At 37.6% G+C, this 17,983-nt stretch overlaps 1 protein-coding gene across 2 annotated transcripts in view; it reads right to left on the reverse strand.

Moving 5' to 3' along the window:
• Positions 1 to 9,256: 9,256 nt before the first annotated feature.
• Positions 9,257 to 17,983, reverse strand: part of LOC118798297 (prolactin receptor-like) — a 51,816-nt gene continuing 43,089 nt past the window's right edge. The window contains exons 6-9 of one of the 2 annotated variants that reach the window (XM_036557716.1): positions 16,776 to 16,929; positions 14,460 to 14,550; positions 11,834 to 11,903; positions 9,257 to 10,482 (exon numbers count right to left, since the gene is read on the reverse strand). In XM_036557716.1, coding sequence (XP_036413609.1) covers positions 9,778 to 10,482; positions 11,834 to 11,903; positions 14,460 to 14,550; positions 16,776 to 16,929 — 1,020 coding nt within the window. In that variant the 3' untranslated portion in view covers positions 9,257 to 9,777. Of the gene's footprint in view, positions 10,486 to 11,833; positions 11,904 to 14,459; positions 14,551 to 16,775; positions 16,930 to 17,983 lie in introns of both variants that reach the window. The other variant, XM_036557715.1, reaches the window with a different exon arrangement.

Here is a 17,983-nt window from a genome sequence, read left to right on the forward strand (position 1 = left end):
TAATTTAAAATGGACTGAGGCAAAATGGAAAACTTTTCTGTGGTCAGCTTAATCAAAATTTGAAATTCTTTTTGGAAACCAAAGACGGCAAGAGGAAAGGGACCATTCAGCTTGTTATCAGCGCACAGTTCAAAAGCCTGCATCTCTGATGGAATCAAGTTGCATTAGCGCCAGCTTACCCTTCTGGAAAGACACTATCAGTGCTGAACAGTATATAGAGGTTTTAGAACAACATATGCTCCCATCCAGACTATGTCTCTTTCAGGGAAGGCCTTGCAGATTTCAGCAAGACAATGCTAAACCACATACTACATCCATCACAACAGCACTTCCCAGACATTTACAGACTGTTGATAAAAGAAGAGGGGATGCTACACGATGGTAGACATGGCCCTGTCCCAACTTTTTTGAGATGCGTTGCTGTCAAGTTCTAAATGAGTTAATGTTTTTCATGAAATGGTAAAATGTCTCACTTTCAACATCTGATATGTGTTCTATGTTCTATTGTGAATAAAATATGGGTCTGTGAGATTTGCAAATCATTTGATTCTGTTTTTATTTACATTTCTTTACGTTTTACACAGCGTTTGAAATTGGGGTTGTAGAAATTGTGCACTAAAATTAGTAGAAAAATGCCACATTTAACTTTGTTCTCTGTAGAGGATCTGTTAACTTATTTTCACTTAGAAAATCAACAAAACATCATTTGACCAGAGGTGTTCAAACGTTTGTGTGCGGCTGTGTATAAACAGATATTTTTGTTTTTGTTAATTAATATAGTTTCAGTGCCAATTCAGATTAACACACACACTGTCTTTTGACTTCCTTCTTATCAGCATGAACAGTTTTGGCGTTTGTGACCATGTGGTTACGGTTGCGCAGCAGACCTGTTTTTAACTGTTTTCATCATCACTGTTTTGGCCTGAAGGCTTTCCATGTTTAAATGGTTGCAGCTTGAAAGCAAAAACCCAGAGAAAGCTTCAAGAAATGTGCTCCTATATCTAGAACAGATTAGGAATCTAATGAAACATGAGGGGGGTCAGAGAGATCAGTGGGTCGGGGATGTTGTGTTATCTGCAGCTGATAGTGGTGTTGGGTTGTTGTTGAGAGCTATTTATAAAATGGAATGCAGGCAGACAAATACTGCCAAGCTGTCAAGAGTGTTAACCCATTCTCTCTCTCTCTCTCTCTCTCTCTCTCTCTCTCTACATCTCTACCACTCTCTTTCTCTTCATCTCTAACGCTGATTCTCTCTCTACCGCTCTCTCTCCCTCCCTCTTTACCGCTGTCTCTCTTTCTCTCTCTTTCTCATCTCTAACACTGTTTCTCTCTCTCTCTACCGCTCTTTCTCTCCATCTCTACTGCTGATTCTCTATCACTCTCTTTCTCGTTCTCTCTCCCTCTCTACCACTGTTCTCTCTCTCTCTCTCCCTCTCTCTCTCTCTCCCTTTCTCTCCCTCTCTACCACTGTTCTCTCTCTCTCTCTCTCTCTCTCTCTCTCTCTCTCTCTCTCTCTCTCTTTCTCTTTCTCTAGCACTCTCCCTCTATTGCTGGTTCTCTCTCTCTCTTTCTCCCTCTATACCCCTTGTTCTCTTGCTCTCCCTCTCTCACCCTCCCTACCATTCTCATTCACTGCCTTTCTCTCTCTCTCCCTCTTTCTCTCTTCTTTCTTCACTCTCCCCCTCTCTCCCTCACTCCCCATCTCTCTCTGTCTCTCTTAAAATATATTCAGAAGTGAACTTTTTATTTTTTCATAAACCTTCAGTAAACTAGAAAGTCAGAACAGAGATAACCTCTAAGTCAGCCTAACAACCTGCACAGAAACGCGGTGTTGGCCGCAGACGTCACAATAAGACCAACTAAATGTCACAATTCAGCAAACCGGCCATTATTGAGCTCCTTATCTCCTCCCTTTAACACCATCTCCATAATTAAATTGCCTTTGTCTGTGGCTCTGGATTAACCGCAGAGCTCCAGAGGCCAATTTAATTTGCTCATTGTTTAACACAGTCAGGGCTAATTAAGATAAACGAATTTCATTCTGTTAGATGACGTTTTCCATTTTTATTTTCAATATTACATGAAAAAATATCAAATACCATTACCTACATTTACAGCGTTAACAATATAACATGAAATAAAAAGTTTCACAGGTTCATAGTAGAAAACTTACTGACACAGTGGTGGTGACGGGAACCAGGGGTCACAACGTCTACAACACAAATATAGACATTTTATTAGCTGTCCAAAATGACCAGTGAACCTGCACATGTCGTTATATGTAACGTTGATCATTTTGATTAAAAATACATTTTCTTTGAAGACTATTTTGCCCCACAACACCTTGCATGTACCTCTTTGCTATTAATGTTTTTTTTTTAAAAACCACCACTGTGAACAAATCTGACTCGGTAAGTTTCTACAGCGGCACATTTCACATCAAACCACTGACTGATTTTGTTTATCAATTAAATAATGCAGAAATAAAAAAAATCTGTGGAATTGTCCTATAAATGCCACTGGCTGTGGTTGCAATGCTAATAACGTAATATAAAATAAATATCAAACATCATTACTCACGTGATCAGTGTTAAAATAATATGACACTTGCATACAGGCTTCATATTAGACTGAATGTTCCTCTGTTATTAGGCGGTAAAAAATGTGTGTGGCAGTCAGACTTTATCATTTATTCCTTCCATATCAGTCATTATGTGACCTACTGTGCCATCTGCTGGTGGGTACAGAAACCGCAGGGTGAAGGCACGAAACTACAGGCCTATATGTGTGTGTGTGTGTGTTTTTATACACATACAACAGTAAGACGATAACTTTTGCAGGCCATTTGTTGGCTTTATTCACTACATGGGAAAGTACGTTTCCAGCTGGTGGCAAAGCGTAGAACAGAGAAACAGGACTCAACCCCACAGAACACCACACACAAACAAGAAAGCACACAAGAACATTTGATACCCCATTTTCAACCTAATGTCTACCTGCTGCATGTCTACTGTATGGTTGTTTACCACAGAAAACAATTTAAAAACACAGAAAACCAGCTGACTCAAAACACACTGATAATGAAAGTCAGTGAGCAGGTGCTGAAGGCAGTTCTTTTCCAAGTACAGGGAAACACAGACATTATTGTCCATGGTAATCAACCATATGATACAGATGCACCAGATAGACACTGGGACAAGTATTCCTTTAAGATATGCTGTGCCCTTCACTGCTGGACTCAGCTGGAGTTTGTATTGATGAGTACTGTGCAATCAGAGAGCACCACTCCTTTATTTACTTTCCTTTCAAAACGGCCATTAAGTACATTAAAACACTTTTAACACAACTATACAAAAGTCTCGACAGCTAAATTTAATGACTATTACTAATAGTTACTAATACTATTCTTTTCAGAAGACCTGCTTTCAGTTTTTCAAAGAAATTTGCACATATTTTTCCAAAGTTTAGTCTTAGAAGTTGGTCACATTTTCTGCTTTCTGGAGCTGGCTTTTCATCCAGACTCTCAAAGATGAAAGCATTGGTGGTCTGCGTTGATTTTAGGAGTCCCATTTTTTGAATTCCAGTGTTGGAAACTCCTGTTTTTAGAGCTTATTTTCTTTGACTTTATGTGAGTGGGTTATCTTATATATGATCTGATCAGAAACATCTCCTCAAAAATGAATAACTTGTACTTCATGGCTGTTTTGGCTGGAAATTAGATAAATAAAAGGGAGGTCTCTGAATTTTGCACAGCATTGTATGTGATTCGATTAGAAGCAGATCAGGGTCTCATTATTTTGTGGCTCCATGTCCCTGATCATGTACAGCACTGTGCAGTGTTACGCATCTGAGAAAATTACATTTCAAAAGCTTTTAACTGGAAGTGTTTATTTGCTCAGAGATACACTAATATTAGAACAAACACAAACAACATTAATATGAAAGTATTCGTTTTATGTATGTCAGTGTGTTTGTTTATTAATTTCTCACCCTTTCCTTTATGGCAGTCAGGTGTTCTGTGCAGTTACGATCTGGTAAGAGTAATCAATACTTCATTATAGTAACTCAGGTGTGCTTCTCACCAGCTCAACAGATATCAGCTTTTTTTTTTCTTTTTATTGTATCAGTGTTCATTTGTATTTACTCTGTTTTATAAAACACTTCAATAAACACAGCTTTAATAACAGTTTGCTCAGGTGCTAAGACCTTTGCACAATACTGTACATGTGTGTGTTGCGCGTGCGAAAACACTTGTGAAGAAGACGGGAAAACCTCACACAGTTAAGGCACAGACATCTCTAGAGCAGCACGACAGAATAATACACCACAGAGAAACACTGCACACAACGCAAGAGTGGCAGAGAGACAGTAACAGAAACAAGAGGAGAGAGAGAGAGAGAGAGAGAGAGATTAAAGCATTAAAGCATATTAAAGTGTAACGATCAACTCACACATCATTTCAAAGCTTAATTAAAATGTGCGAATAAAACTGTTGTACAAATAACACAGTGTTTCAGTCTCTCTCTTTATCACACACACACACACACACACACACACACACGCTTACACTCGACCTGGTCAATGTAACTGAGTAAGTCATTATTGTCTATATGTTAAATAATCTATACTGAGAATCTTTAGTATTGTCTTATAGTGAAACAAACAAACAGAATGGAAAACAAACATTTGCCTGTCTTGTTTACACAGCGCTTTGTTTAACAACTCACTTAAAATAATCGCAAGACAATAAAATATGCGCACAGCCTTAACAAACAAGACGGTCACAGGCCTTCTCGTGCTCTCTGAGGACGGTTACCTAGCTTCATTTAAAGTGGCCATCTGTGTTATTGTTTTGTTGATTTTCTAAGTGAAAATAAGTAAACAAATCCTCTATAGTTGCATTTTTCTGCAAATTTTAGTGCTGAGTTTAACATATTGGAAAAAATAAAATAAAATATTAAATGTGCCAGAACTTTTGCACAGACCACATTTTATATTTTACTTTGTTCCAGTTTGTTAAATTCAGCAAATAAACAGTAATGGTGTATTAAAACATGTTCTCTGTAGAGGATGTGTTAACTTATTTTCACAATCAACAAAACATCATTTGACCAGGGGTGCTCAAACTTTTGCATATGACTGTGTAAGATGGTGGTCACTGGAGAGCCACCTTCCTGAAGAGTTCACTTCCAACCCTGACTGACCACTGAATTCCGCATGAAGGTCTTGCAGAGCGGTGTTGGTGACCACTGGTATGACAGGTGACATTGCCATCTTTTTACAATACCGCTCCAAAAAGTTGGAATCACCTGTCATATTAGTAGTTATTTTATTCATAATAAATCTATACAGTGTAGATTTAAATTAGATTAAGATTAGATATTATACTCTAGTGTGTGTTAGTGTGTGTTGTGCTGGTACGAGTGGATCAGACACAGCAGCACTGCTGAAGTTTTAAACAGTGTGTCCACTCACTGTCCACTCTATTAGACACTCCTACCTTGTTGGTCCACCTTGTAGATGTAAAGTCAGAGACGATAGCTCATCTGTTGCTGCACAGTTTGTGTTGGTCATTCTCTAGTCCTTCATCAGTGGTCAGAAGACGCAGTTGGCTGGATATTTTTGGTTGGTGGACTATTCAGCAGTGACACTCAAGTGTTTAAAAACTCCAGCAGCACTGCTGTGTCTGATCCACTCAGACCAGCGCAACACACACTAACACACCACCACCACGTCAGTGTCATCGCAGTGCTGAGAATGATCCACCACCCAAATAATAACTGCTCTGTGGTGGTCTTGACCATTGAAGAACAGCATGAAAGGGGGCTAACAAAGTAGGTAGAGAAACAGATGGACTACAGTCTGTAATTGTAGAACTACAAAGTGCTCCTGTATAGTAAGTGGAGCTGATAAAATGCACAGTGAGTCTCGAAACAAGCAGGTGGTTTAATGTTATGGCTGATATATTGTTAGAAACACTGATTCTTTGGGCAGTGATTCCAAACTTTTGAGCAGCAGTGTATCTGAAAGTAATGGGTGCATCTTGTTTATAATATTATTATACTATATTAGGCTGACTGTAGGGCTGGATATCAATTGAAAATTTCAATACTATTATTGATGCCTAGACTTCAATATCAAGATGTATACTCGATACCTTCTTTCGAATTACTCACTGAAAGTGGGTGTGGCTTAAACCAGATGTGAGTGTGAGGTGCAGGAAGTGGGTATATTTACAAACTACAGTGGATTACAGTCTAAATAAAAAGAGCTGATGTTAAAAACTTGCATACAGAATGGAATTCAGACAGCCAATCAGCAGTCCAGATTCTGGGACGTGCATGCCCATTGGCTCAGGAACACTGAAAAGACTTTATATTGAATGAAGGTAATTCAGTTGCAAACATAAAAGTATTGAAATCTCGATACCCAGCCTTAGTTGACAGTCACAAATCAAAATGTTAACGATTGTGTTCAGCTGGCTGGCGATCCTGCATAGTCATGAAAACCTTTTTACATTGAATGAACAATTTAGACCTCACATTCAAATCTGTATACATACAGTGGAGTCCAAAAGTCTGAGACCACTAGTGAAAATGCTTCTATTTTGCATTTCTTTCTAATGCAAAGTTTTCCATCACTAATGATATTATAACCATAACGATTAGAATGAAAAGTAGAATTTTTGAATGTTTATATGAATTTTAGTATGTCTTAGTATTTGGTCCTACTTTTGCTTTAATGACAGCGTGCACTCCAGCTGGCATGGACTCCACCTGAGAGTTGTCTGAACACGAGCTTCAGTGGAAGGAATAAGACTTAAAAACTCTGACCTTTCTGTAAAAAGGACTTAACATGGTCACTTTCACAAATTTGCTCTAGTTTGAATAGTGACCTATAAATAATTTTAAAATTTTCTGTTGTTTATTTCCAAATTTTCAATGTGGTCTCAGACTTTTGGACACTGTATATTAATAGTGCACAGCCCCACTATTACTACCATTTCCATTATATGTTGTGCAGTTATTGCATATGTTCCTCTGATGACTGTATTTCTGTAAAACGACCCCCAACTTTACTGACAAAAGCATGCCACACTGCATCACTGCTGTGGACTCTTTGGTGCATTTCCACTGACAAAACAATGAGGCCCAATTCAAAGCCAAAGACATGAAGCCCTGTTTCCACTAAGCCCTCCTACAGGAAAACTGTGGTGCAGCGACTAAACGCTATGCTGCTAAGCACTGACTGTAAACGGAAAGGCATTAATAGAGACAGAGGATGCTATATAAAAAAAGCATAACGTCCTATAACGTGAACTGTGGAAGTTGCTACAGGAAGTGAAGAGGGCTTGGAAACGGACCTATATTTGCTCCGTCTTGATTAGTTTTGATCTCATAACGAAACTTTTGGTGTTAAACTTTGGGTGCTGGATTGCAGCTAAATACGTGACCTTAGAATTAAAGAGGCTGCAGTTGATTACACAAGTGAAACAAGCTAGCTAGCAAAACTGAAGTGTTTTTCTCTTGCAAGAGGTAATGTTTACTTTTACTGCATGTAATATGATCTCTAGACACATCTCTATAGATAATTTGATTTTTTGGGAGACTTTTTAGCAATGCTATCCTACATTACATTCATGAGCTAACAGGCTTGTTGTCCATCAGACTATGTTAACAAGCACACCATTCATTTGAGCGCTGCCTTCATGAGGTTTTGAATTGGTTTACAAATTTTACTCAGTTTAAGTCCACCTTAATAGATCTACATCCCACCAATATTTGGTCCAAAACGTTTCATGGTTGTCCCCAGACGTTCTTGTAATGAGATCACAAGGCTATGCCCATGAATGCACTCTTTCGTAGCAAATGTTTTTTGTTTGGACAAGCTTTACAGAACGTTGGTAAAAATCTATTCAACCTAAAGTGAAACTGCAACTTTTTAAACTGAAAACTCAACATTATGTATTGACTCTGCAGTGCTGAACACTGAAAAACTGCTACAATTTCTCATTAGGTTGAATAAAATTTTTGCCAACATTCTGTAAAACTTGTCCAACTTTGCAACAGATGCTAAGACTGAATGCATTTGTGGGCGGAGCATGGAACGGTCAATTGGTCATTATCCCCAACACTTGAACTCAAGCACAGGATAATGACAACCGGTGCTGCAAACTGTGTTACGCTGTTTGTATTGAGAGAGAAACAGTGGAACAGTGTACATACTGGTTGTAAGGGGTGTAGGGTCACAGTGATCTAGAAAGTGAGGAGGTACTCTTGTGTCACAAAATAGACATCTGAGAACACTAAGGAAACAGTTTATATGAAAAATCATACATGTTCTGTCCAATTTTCTCACATGATTTGTCCTTCTGATTGTCTTCAGGATTTTAGTTTTCCTTAGATTAGATTTCCTGGTGCAGTTCTGTGTGCTGTTCTGGTTTGTTCCGGGTCAGTTTGAGGTTAGAAACTAACCGCAAAGCAACTAGCAGCCAATGAAGGTCTGTCTCTAGATCTCAGGTCAAAAAAGCTCCAGAAATGTTCTCCAACAGTGTTACAGGAGCACTGCAAAATGTTCATGGCAACTGTGTCCATTTCACTGTCGTTTGGCAGAAGAGGAAGAGGAGGAGGGGGGAAGGTTGATCTCGTTGAGTTTTCATACTGTCCTCTTCACACAAACTGTGTGTTGGACAGACAAGCAACGTCCACAGAATCAACCTACTGATAATCCTTGAGTTCAGTTCTTCGTCATTAAGTATATTAATCTGGTGTCAGTGTGCGCATTATATGTTGTAGGTGTTTGCGTGTGAGTGTTCTCCGAAACAAGTGATATATTACATTTACTTGATTTCAAGGTTTCCATTATTTCCACATGAATTAAACATGAGCAAAATTTGATCTCCTTTGGTAATAACTGTGTAGATGTACACTGCAACAAGACGATATCTTGACAAGTGAAATCATCTTAAACATAGTCAATATATCTAATATGTCTTATTACTGTGAGAATACTGTAAGATCATTCTAAGATTTTTATAAGATTTTTTTTCTTTTGAGGTCAGTTTATGTCTGATATCAATAGACTGATATCAGTAGACATGCTCTGTTTTGATTGGCTGCCCTGTATTGTGCCTCACCAGAAATGCACTCAGAGGTGAAACACTCCTTATAACTTCAGTGTGAAATGGTGGAGCTAAACTGCTGTATAAATGTATCATTACACAAAATGGTGACATCAAAATGGGCTATTTTTTTGCAGCTTAGTTTCCATATATGAACTGGAGAGTTTTGAGACTTAAACAGTGTTTACAGAGTACATCAAACCCATTTAAAATAGTGAGGAAAATTCTACTATGTTTTCCATTATATGGGCCCTTTTATCTAGAGAAGGTGTCTTATTCATTATGTGTCAAGCATTATTTCTTGCAACAAGCAAAATTACCTACCAATAGAATAGACCATAAAATACATATATGATATAATTTATAATATTCTTACAAGGATTTCAAAATATGAGAAATATTAGCTATATTGCCTAGAATTACGATGATTTCACTTACCAAAACACTTTTGCAGTGTAAATTATTACATTCATGTTGAAACGATAAATCAAGTAGTCTGAATGTATCACTTTTTTTCAGTGCATGAATGTATGTGAATGATTAGTTTTGTACTACAGGTAATATTATGTCAGTATGCGTGATTGTACTTTGCAAGTGTATATAATGTTTTATAGTGTACACACTGTCCTCATTTGTGTATTGTATTTGCACAGTACTTAGCTCCTATCTGTCAAGTGGGGCAATAAAGGCACAGCAAATTCACTCTGCTCCGTTTCCCCCGTTGTTACCACATTACCACTGCCTGGAGCTTCCGCCTGTTTCTCCAAGTAGACTACTAACTGGCTGCTCTTCTCTGAGTCCTCGTCCTTGTCCTCCCTCAGCTGAAGATAGGGGGAGCCCTTGAGCGGGTTTGAAACGCAGGGAACCAAATGGACGGCCCCGCTAGGAGTCACTCCATTGACACAAGTGTAGAAGTCATGAGAGGAGGGCGGAGCAGCGGTGGTTAAAGGGGCTGGGTTTAGAATCATGCTGTAGTCCATACCTGGGAATGACACCAGCTCTGGCTGGGCATGGCTCGATGCTGGCCACGCCCATGGCTGGCTCTCTGGAGGCAGGGCCACCTCCAAAGCCTCTTCGCTATAGTAGGTGGGGCCTTCTCCATAGACAACAGGACCTTGGCAGTAGGGGGCGGGGCTATTGGTGGTGTGAAGTAGTTGCTGAGTAACGTTAGGGTAGGCTGGGCTCTGGGAGCTGGAGGTACCGTTGCCATGTTGCTCCTCTTTGGGGTTGGATGGTGGGCTCGGCTGAGAGAGAGAGAGACCCTCATCCATGCTGACCTGATACCACGTCTCTTCACAGTACTGAGGAGGCTTATAGCCGTGTAGGGAGGTGAAGTGACGATTGATCTCATCCATTTTCCCCTTCTAGGAAGAACGGGAGGTAGAGAGGAAGAGATAGGGAGAGAGAAGTGGGTGAAAGAAAGAAAGAAAGAAAGAAAGAAAGAAAGAAAGAAAGAAAGAAAGATCAATATCACACAAGTCTGTTCTCACATAAAATACATTGTACATACATTACAGAATATGCAAACAATGATATAGTTGTCCTTTCTTCAGCAGCAAGTTTGACAGTTTTAAGTATTGATTGGATTGACCTATAAATTTTCTTAAAGGTAGGCCAAACCAATCAATACTTAAAACTGTCAAACCTGCTGCTGAAGAAAGGGCAACAGACCATATTTAGGCTTAGAAACACGTTCGGAACATCAACATAGACCCTGAAACCAATGTCCAATTTACAGGGTGATTCAAAAAGATTCATCAAATTTCAAAGCACCATATTTTTTCAACCGTGAGGCACCTGGGAACCAATCACATACCAATGGAAAGAGGGGGTCATAGAGTTTCTGACTGTCACCGGAAGATGGCTCCCTTCAGTCTGAGAGGAGATGGTGACTCCTGAGCAGAAAACGTTTTGCGTTCTCCACTTTAATAAGAGTGAATCTGTCATAACTGTGCAATGTGATTTTCGTCGGCAGTGAACCTCTAACAGCCCAGAGCGTTCGTTGTTGGTTCCACAACACTGGATGATCTCCGAAATCGCATTGAAAGAGCCGTGAGTACAGCGACACCCGACATGCTCAATCGAATATAGGATGAATCTGACTAGGCCGTTGATGTTGTCTGTACAGCTGGAGGAGGTTCATATTGAGCACTTTTAAAATTACATAATAAACTTTATGCTCATTTAAACCATTCACAATTTACCGCATTGTTCTGTAATGATTTACAAGTGAAATAAATCATTTTGAAATCGGATGAATCTTTTTGAATCACCCTGTATGTTACACTTACTGCAAGCAATCTATACTTATAGCCCATGTTTATCCATAGTTTACCACCTCCTCTTCTTTTTCACCATAAAACTAATTCATGAAATATGAATTGTCTATATTTTCAAGCAAAATTCATTGATAGGTTTTGCTATTCTTTCCATTTTAAAACCAATGATTTCAAGCATATTAGAGTCAAGGGTGTCGCTCAGGTGTCAATAAGATTTTCTTTCTTTTTTAGCTTTTATGACATGTTTAGCCCTCCTGGTTATATATTTTTTCCCTTTATCTTGTGCTCTTTCCAAGGTTTACAACCATGAGGTATACGTATGCACTCAGTGCACTCTATTCTAGTCTGGCTGACATGATGATGCTAATAAAGCAGGCAGGGAGACTAAGTGTGTTTGTGCGGAGGTTTATGTGGTTTTGCTGCGGGCTAGTACCTTCAGAAGAGTGGGATCGATTCCTCTGATGCGCGGTTTGGGGATTGGCGGCAGGAGAAAAGCTTTAATCCTGTGGAGAGGCCAAAATCAAAGGATGTCTTTAGAGAGACTCACTCTCATACTGATGGATGTACATGTGGCATATAAACCTCAGTGCACTCTATTAGAATGTATAATTTTTTTGGACAACGCTGGCCGAGCTTCACAGAAATATTTGTTTACAGAGGGGAATGTATGTACTGGGTCTATCACTACTGTAATCAGCAGATTAGTTTGATGATATGTTGAGTAATCAGGTTTTTAAAAAAAAGGTCAAACAATAAAAGCACTTAACTCACCAAAAAAACAAGCCATGCATAGATTTTTAGAATTTCAAAATAACGGTGCAATATGTTGAAATAATTTTCTTGAAATTTTAACATTATCTCCGAATAATGGCATAATGTGTTGAAATAATGACTTATGTTCACAAAATTTAAACTTAGTATCATGAAATAATGACTTACTGTCCTATTTTTTCCTATTATTTAAATTTCTTGAAATGAAGTTATTATTTCAACATAGTAAGTCATTATTTAGAGAAACTAAATCAAAATGTCAAGAAAGTACATAATTATTTCAACATAGTAGTTCATGATTTTGAGATACTAAGTCATAACTTTGAGATAGTAAGTAATTATTTTGATATAGTCATATGCAAATGTTTGGGCACCCCTGGTCAAATGACTTTTTGTTTCTTTTGTAAATGATAAAAGGTAATACATCCACTACAGGGAACACACATTTTAATGCATAATCGCTGTTTCTTTGCTGAATTTAACATGCTGAAAAAAATAAACGTAAATGTGGCCTGTGCGAAAGTTATGATACAGTTTATATTATACGAACAAACAAACAAATAAATAAAAAGAAACTGTACGTAAAACATGCAGAAAAATGCCATATGTAAGTGTGTTCCGTGTAGAGGATGTGTTAACTTCAGAAAACATGTCATTTGACCCAGAGTGTTCAAACTTGTGCATACAACTGTACAAAGTACATAATAAGGCATTTTTTCCCCTCTACCTAGCAGTAATAGGCCTCCATATAAAATCCTTTAAGACTAAGAAAGCTTCAAAAAGTTACAAAAAAAATGCACAGAAATGTGAGTCTATCCAGCTCCGCTCCCTGCTGAGAATGTAAGATATGTATTATCATAATACTAATAGCAAACTAATGACTATTTTGAATATTCTGAATATGACTAAATGAATATTTTAACAGATTTCATAGATTTTTAAAAGTAGTTAAGTTTAACTGATTAATCATCAGAGCACAGGTATTTCTCTCTGATATTTAGTCCCTTGTTTAATTACTGATCTCACACAATAATTATCAAGAAAAAGCAGGCATACTAAAAATAGTAAGAGGAAAATAAGTGCTTGTGTTTGTAGGCACACAATACACAGCATTCACTATCACACACTTCTCCTAATAGTTAATGAACAAGTGCGCGCACACACGTGTGGATTCATGACCAGTAAACCTGCTGTGCTAAGAGTGAATTTCACATAAAAGTAGGGCTCATTGAAAAAAAAGCAGAGAAAAACTAAAAACTATCAAAAGTGCAGATCATAAACATTCAATTCCATTCAATTAATGCTACATCTGTGTTAATAAGTAGGAGATATTTTAGGATTTTAAACTGATAAAACATTAATATCTCAACTGAATCTAATATCTCAATCGTCACACAGATAAACAATATTTATATGATTTAGCAGATCATTTGAAGCTCTATATGGTACAGCAATCTGCTACATTCTTAATTTTTCTATTTTAGAGATTTTGGACTTTTTTAAACCTAATTGACATTACCGCAACTTGGTTGCCTATCTGATATTAATTGTTTTTATCCTTCTTTTCATTAGAAAAAATAAGTCACATTTTTTATGTGGCACAAGCTAAAAAGAAAAAACTCAATGGCTATCAATTTGTTGCGGTAATGAGATAAAACTGCAAAATATATTTTATAAGGCATATATGTGTTAATAATAAGTACTTAGTCTGACAACAGTATACAGATTATTAAAAGAAAACTTTTAAAACAGTTTTTACTTACTGTGTGGCAGTAATGACAATTTGGTCATTTAAATTGGAAAATGTTATCAATCTATTTAAAAATGTATTAAATCAAGTTTATTTTTGATTATTCAACCAGGCATCATTGTTTGTATATTTAAAAAAGTGATTTTATTTTTTTTTTCAAGTTGAGTCCCAGTGTATAAAAAACCTTTTGTTTTTAATTGACAAACAGAAAAAAGTCAGAACTGCAGACTCAAAACTGTTGATATAGAATGTAAATCAAATGTAAATGTCATTCATTATAGGTGTATAAGTGTAAGTACATCTCAACTGTAGAGCTCTAAGAGTTCTAAGGGTTCGTTTAACTCTGTAATCTGTAACGTGCCTGCAGACTGTATCAGACTGTATATCTGTACTCAATCCTCTTTTTCTATTAGAGAGAATGAAGAGTCTTGAGCAGGAGTGCTAGGTATTTATCTTTCACTGACCTGTATTTGAATTTGATTGATTATGGGTGAATTGTTGAATGGGTGCTTATGTATGTGTGAGAGGCGGCCCTGACCTCTTTCCCTGCGGAATGACCCCAAAGCCAATGATGAGCAGAGTTGTGACGCCAATGCCGGTCACTAGAATGAGGGCATACAACATACGATCTGAAAGAAGGAGAAAGAAAGAGAGAGAGAAAGAGGAAACGAATAGCACAGTTACCATGGATACACTGACACATACTATTAAAGCCTTTCAGTTCTAAAACTGGTTCCGCTGATCACTGTAGGTATGACAGGATCCTGAATGAAACTTCAGATTTAGTGTAAATGAGCAATTACAGCCGAAGAGTAAGCTTTACAGCTGAGAGGTGAACTCAGTAAACACCTTTAAACCTTAATTAGTGAAACTGTCGAGACATAAATCCATCGTTTTCAGACAATGTCAGGAGTTCAACTTGTGTCTTCGGTTCGTTTAACAGTGGGGAGTCGATGACTCATTTTTTTTTCCACATGATGATGCACTCTTTGTCCCACTCTGCTGAGTGATCCAGGTTATGTAAAATTAAAAATGGATTAAAGTTCAACAGGGTGCAAAGTAATGTTACAAAATAATGAATCAGGGCTACATAACTGATCTAATTCATGATGTTAATCGGTGCAGCGCTGCTTTATTTAGCTTCCACCTGAATGAAGATAATCATGTCCAGATTTTACCGGTTATTCAGTAAATGCACCGTATTTAGCTCATACACAGTCTGAGTGTACATTTGTGTGCTTGTGTTCATGTGTGTGTGTGTTTATGTTAATGTAAATGTATGTAACAGAATGGGTTTTATATGCATGTCTGTGTGTGTACAGCACTGTGCAAAAGTTTTAGGTACCTGAGAAAATTAAAATTGAAAAGCTGTTTATTTGGGCAGTAAGCATTTATTTGCTCAGAAAAAAAACATACGTTAGAATAAATACAAATCATCTTTACATAATAAGTAGTAATTTTACATTTGTCAGTGTGTTCTTTTAACTGTTCCAAGCCTCTTCTTGTGGCAGCCCAGTATTATTTATTGTTATCATCCAGTACCTGGTTTAGCTGATCAATACTTCAGTAAGTTAAATCAGCTGTGTTGGTGATGGAATTCAACAAATCCATTCGTTGGTTGGGGGCATTCAGGAGAAATCTGGAACCAAACTTTGTTCTTCACCTAGCTTACAAGATATCAACTATGTTTTTGGAAATAAGAAATTCGTGTTACTTTTTACTGTATTTATGTTTAATTGTATTTATTGTACTTTACTTTTAATGTAAGTCAATGGAACCAGACTTTTTTCCAAGTAATTTTGAGCTGTTTCTTTTGGTCCATTCTCCATGAATTTCACACACAACGTAAAGAGCAACAGGTATTCAGCAGGTATTTCAGCAGCGATATGCTTGTGTTTATGAGTTTTTGGGTGTTTGAATGCATATAAAACACATCATTGAGGTCGTAACAAACCAAAAATGGTGACTTTATAAGAGAAGGAAAAAAAGTTCTTCGCTTTATGGAATGAGAGCTTATTCTGAGTTATTATGGATCATTTCTGTTGGTCTACTCATTATGAAATGTAAGCATGCACCAATATGGGAATTATGGGCTGATGTACATATTTGGTATTGTCAACGCTGATACCAAGGGCCATAGCAGCCATTTTGAAAGTGAGGGGAACACAGTTATGAGTACGTAACCCCACTCAACTCTGAGAGAGCAGAATGTGTAGGTGGGCTACTGTGCTAAAAAATCAGCATTTTATTTATTTTACTGTACCTGTAACTCTACAGAAATAAAAGTTAGATTTCTATGTAATGCTAGAATTGGTACGTTTAGTCCCAGTTTCTACATTTGGTCAGCTGACACAGGTAGCACATGCATGCATTTGCAAAATCCTGACTGCCAGTCATAACCTCCATTCATGGCATGTTTAAAGTGTGTTGGCAACATCTTCTACACCTTTGTTGATAGCATAACAGAAATATCATTTAACATATAAGTTTTATTTCTACAGAGTTACCTGTGCAGTAAAATGAATAAAACATTGATATTTCAGCACAGAAGCTCAGCGTTGCCTAAACGTTCTGCTCTCCAGGAGTACAATAAATATATAATCAAATGCTGGTTTGAAATGATGGTCAAATCTAATCACTTGTCCGTTGCTGACAGTTTCTTTTAGCAGTTATCTTACTGATACTGATATGATTTGACATCTTCATGCATCACTAATATAATGTTCAGTGTTGAAGGACAGCTGGTGTTTTCAAATGGTGTGAAAAAATAAACAAAAAAACATGATGTTATGATACAACAGCATGGATATATACCTTTTTAGTATGTATGGGGGTTTGTTATGTGTGTGGGTACCTGGCAGGCGTCTGGCAGGAATAATGATGGTAAGAGGTGAACTCCATTTGCTCCAGAGGTGGTTATTTTTTGATCGGCAGCGCACCTGCACCTCGTAACTCCCCACTGGCAAGTCCAACAGTTCCAGATGAGGCTCACGTAGCCGCTCTTTGACCTGCAGACACACACACACACACCATGTCAGGGTGAATCTATCTGTGATTTCAGCAGCATTTTCCTTTTCAAATCCATTTTAGTATTGCTCAAATCCATGTAGTGGAGCTAAGTAGTGCCATTCTGTCCTTCAAGCTAAACCCTTAATCTATTACATATATATACAGTCAAGTCTTCATTTAGTGTTGATAAAAGTGATATAATTTAACAAGTGATGCTTCGATTGAACATTTTTTTTCATTTTGAAAGAACAGTAATGCAATATTCTTATGTGGAAATCTTAAGTACACCCTTACATACATCACTGCTTCAAACATGTCAAACTTAAATCAGGAGCACCCAATCAGATGCTAATGATTAGAACACTGTTAAAGAATATCTTGTCACATTTAAACCCCAGAAATCTGGTCTAGTGTGGTCTTTGTTATTGAAATGTGTGGTATCATCATGCCTAGATCAACAGAGCTCTCTGAGGCCTTCAGAAAAAAACGTTATAGATACCAATGAGTCTGGAAACAGATTTAAGAAGATATCCAAAATATTGGAAATCAATCATTCCACTGTCTGGAAGATCATCTCCAAGTGTTTAAACTAATGCCAGCTTGTTCAGGCCTGGCTGCACCAGCAAATTTAATCCAAGAGCAAAGCATGAGATGCTAAAAGAAGTCTCTAAGAACCCCAAAATTTCATCACAGGATCTGCAAGTAAACTCTTGCCACTGTGGATGTGAAAGGGCATGCATCTACCATTATAACAAAACAGCTCAGGAAAGGCTTTCAGGGGAACACTAAATATAATAATGAATATCTAGGCAAGGACCAGGACTTCTGGAACAATGTGCAATGCACAGATGAATCAAAGAGTTGTCTGGCCTTTGCTTTGCTGCTTCTGGGCCTGGACAACTTGCAATCTAAGAATCGACTATGAATTCTCTTTCATACCACAGAGTGCTTGAGAAGAATGAAAGACCAACAGAAGAAGCGGACCTTCCAAAAGATAATGATCCCAAACATACAAGTAAATACCAAGGAATGGCAAGAAATCAGCTGTCCATG

The sequence above is a fragment of the Colossoma macropomum genome, unplaced genomic scaffold (assembly GCF_904425465.1).
Source record: "Colossoma macropomum unplaced genomic scaffold, Colossoma_macropomum, whole genome shotgun sequence".
NCBI classification, from domain to species: domain Eukaryota; kingdom Metazoa; phylum Chordata; class Actinopteri; order Characiformes; family Serrasalmidae; genus Colossoma; species Colossoma macropomum.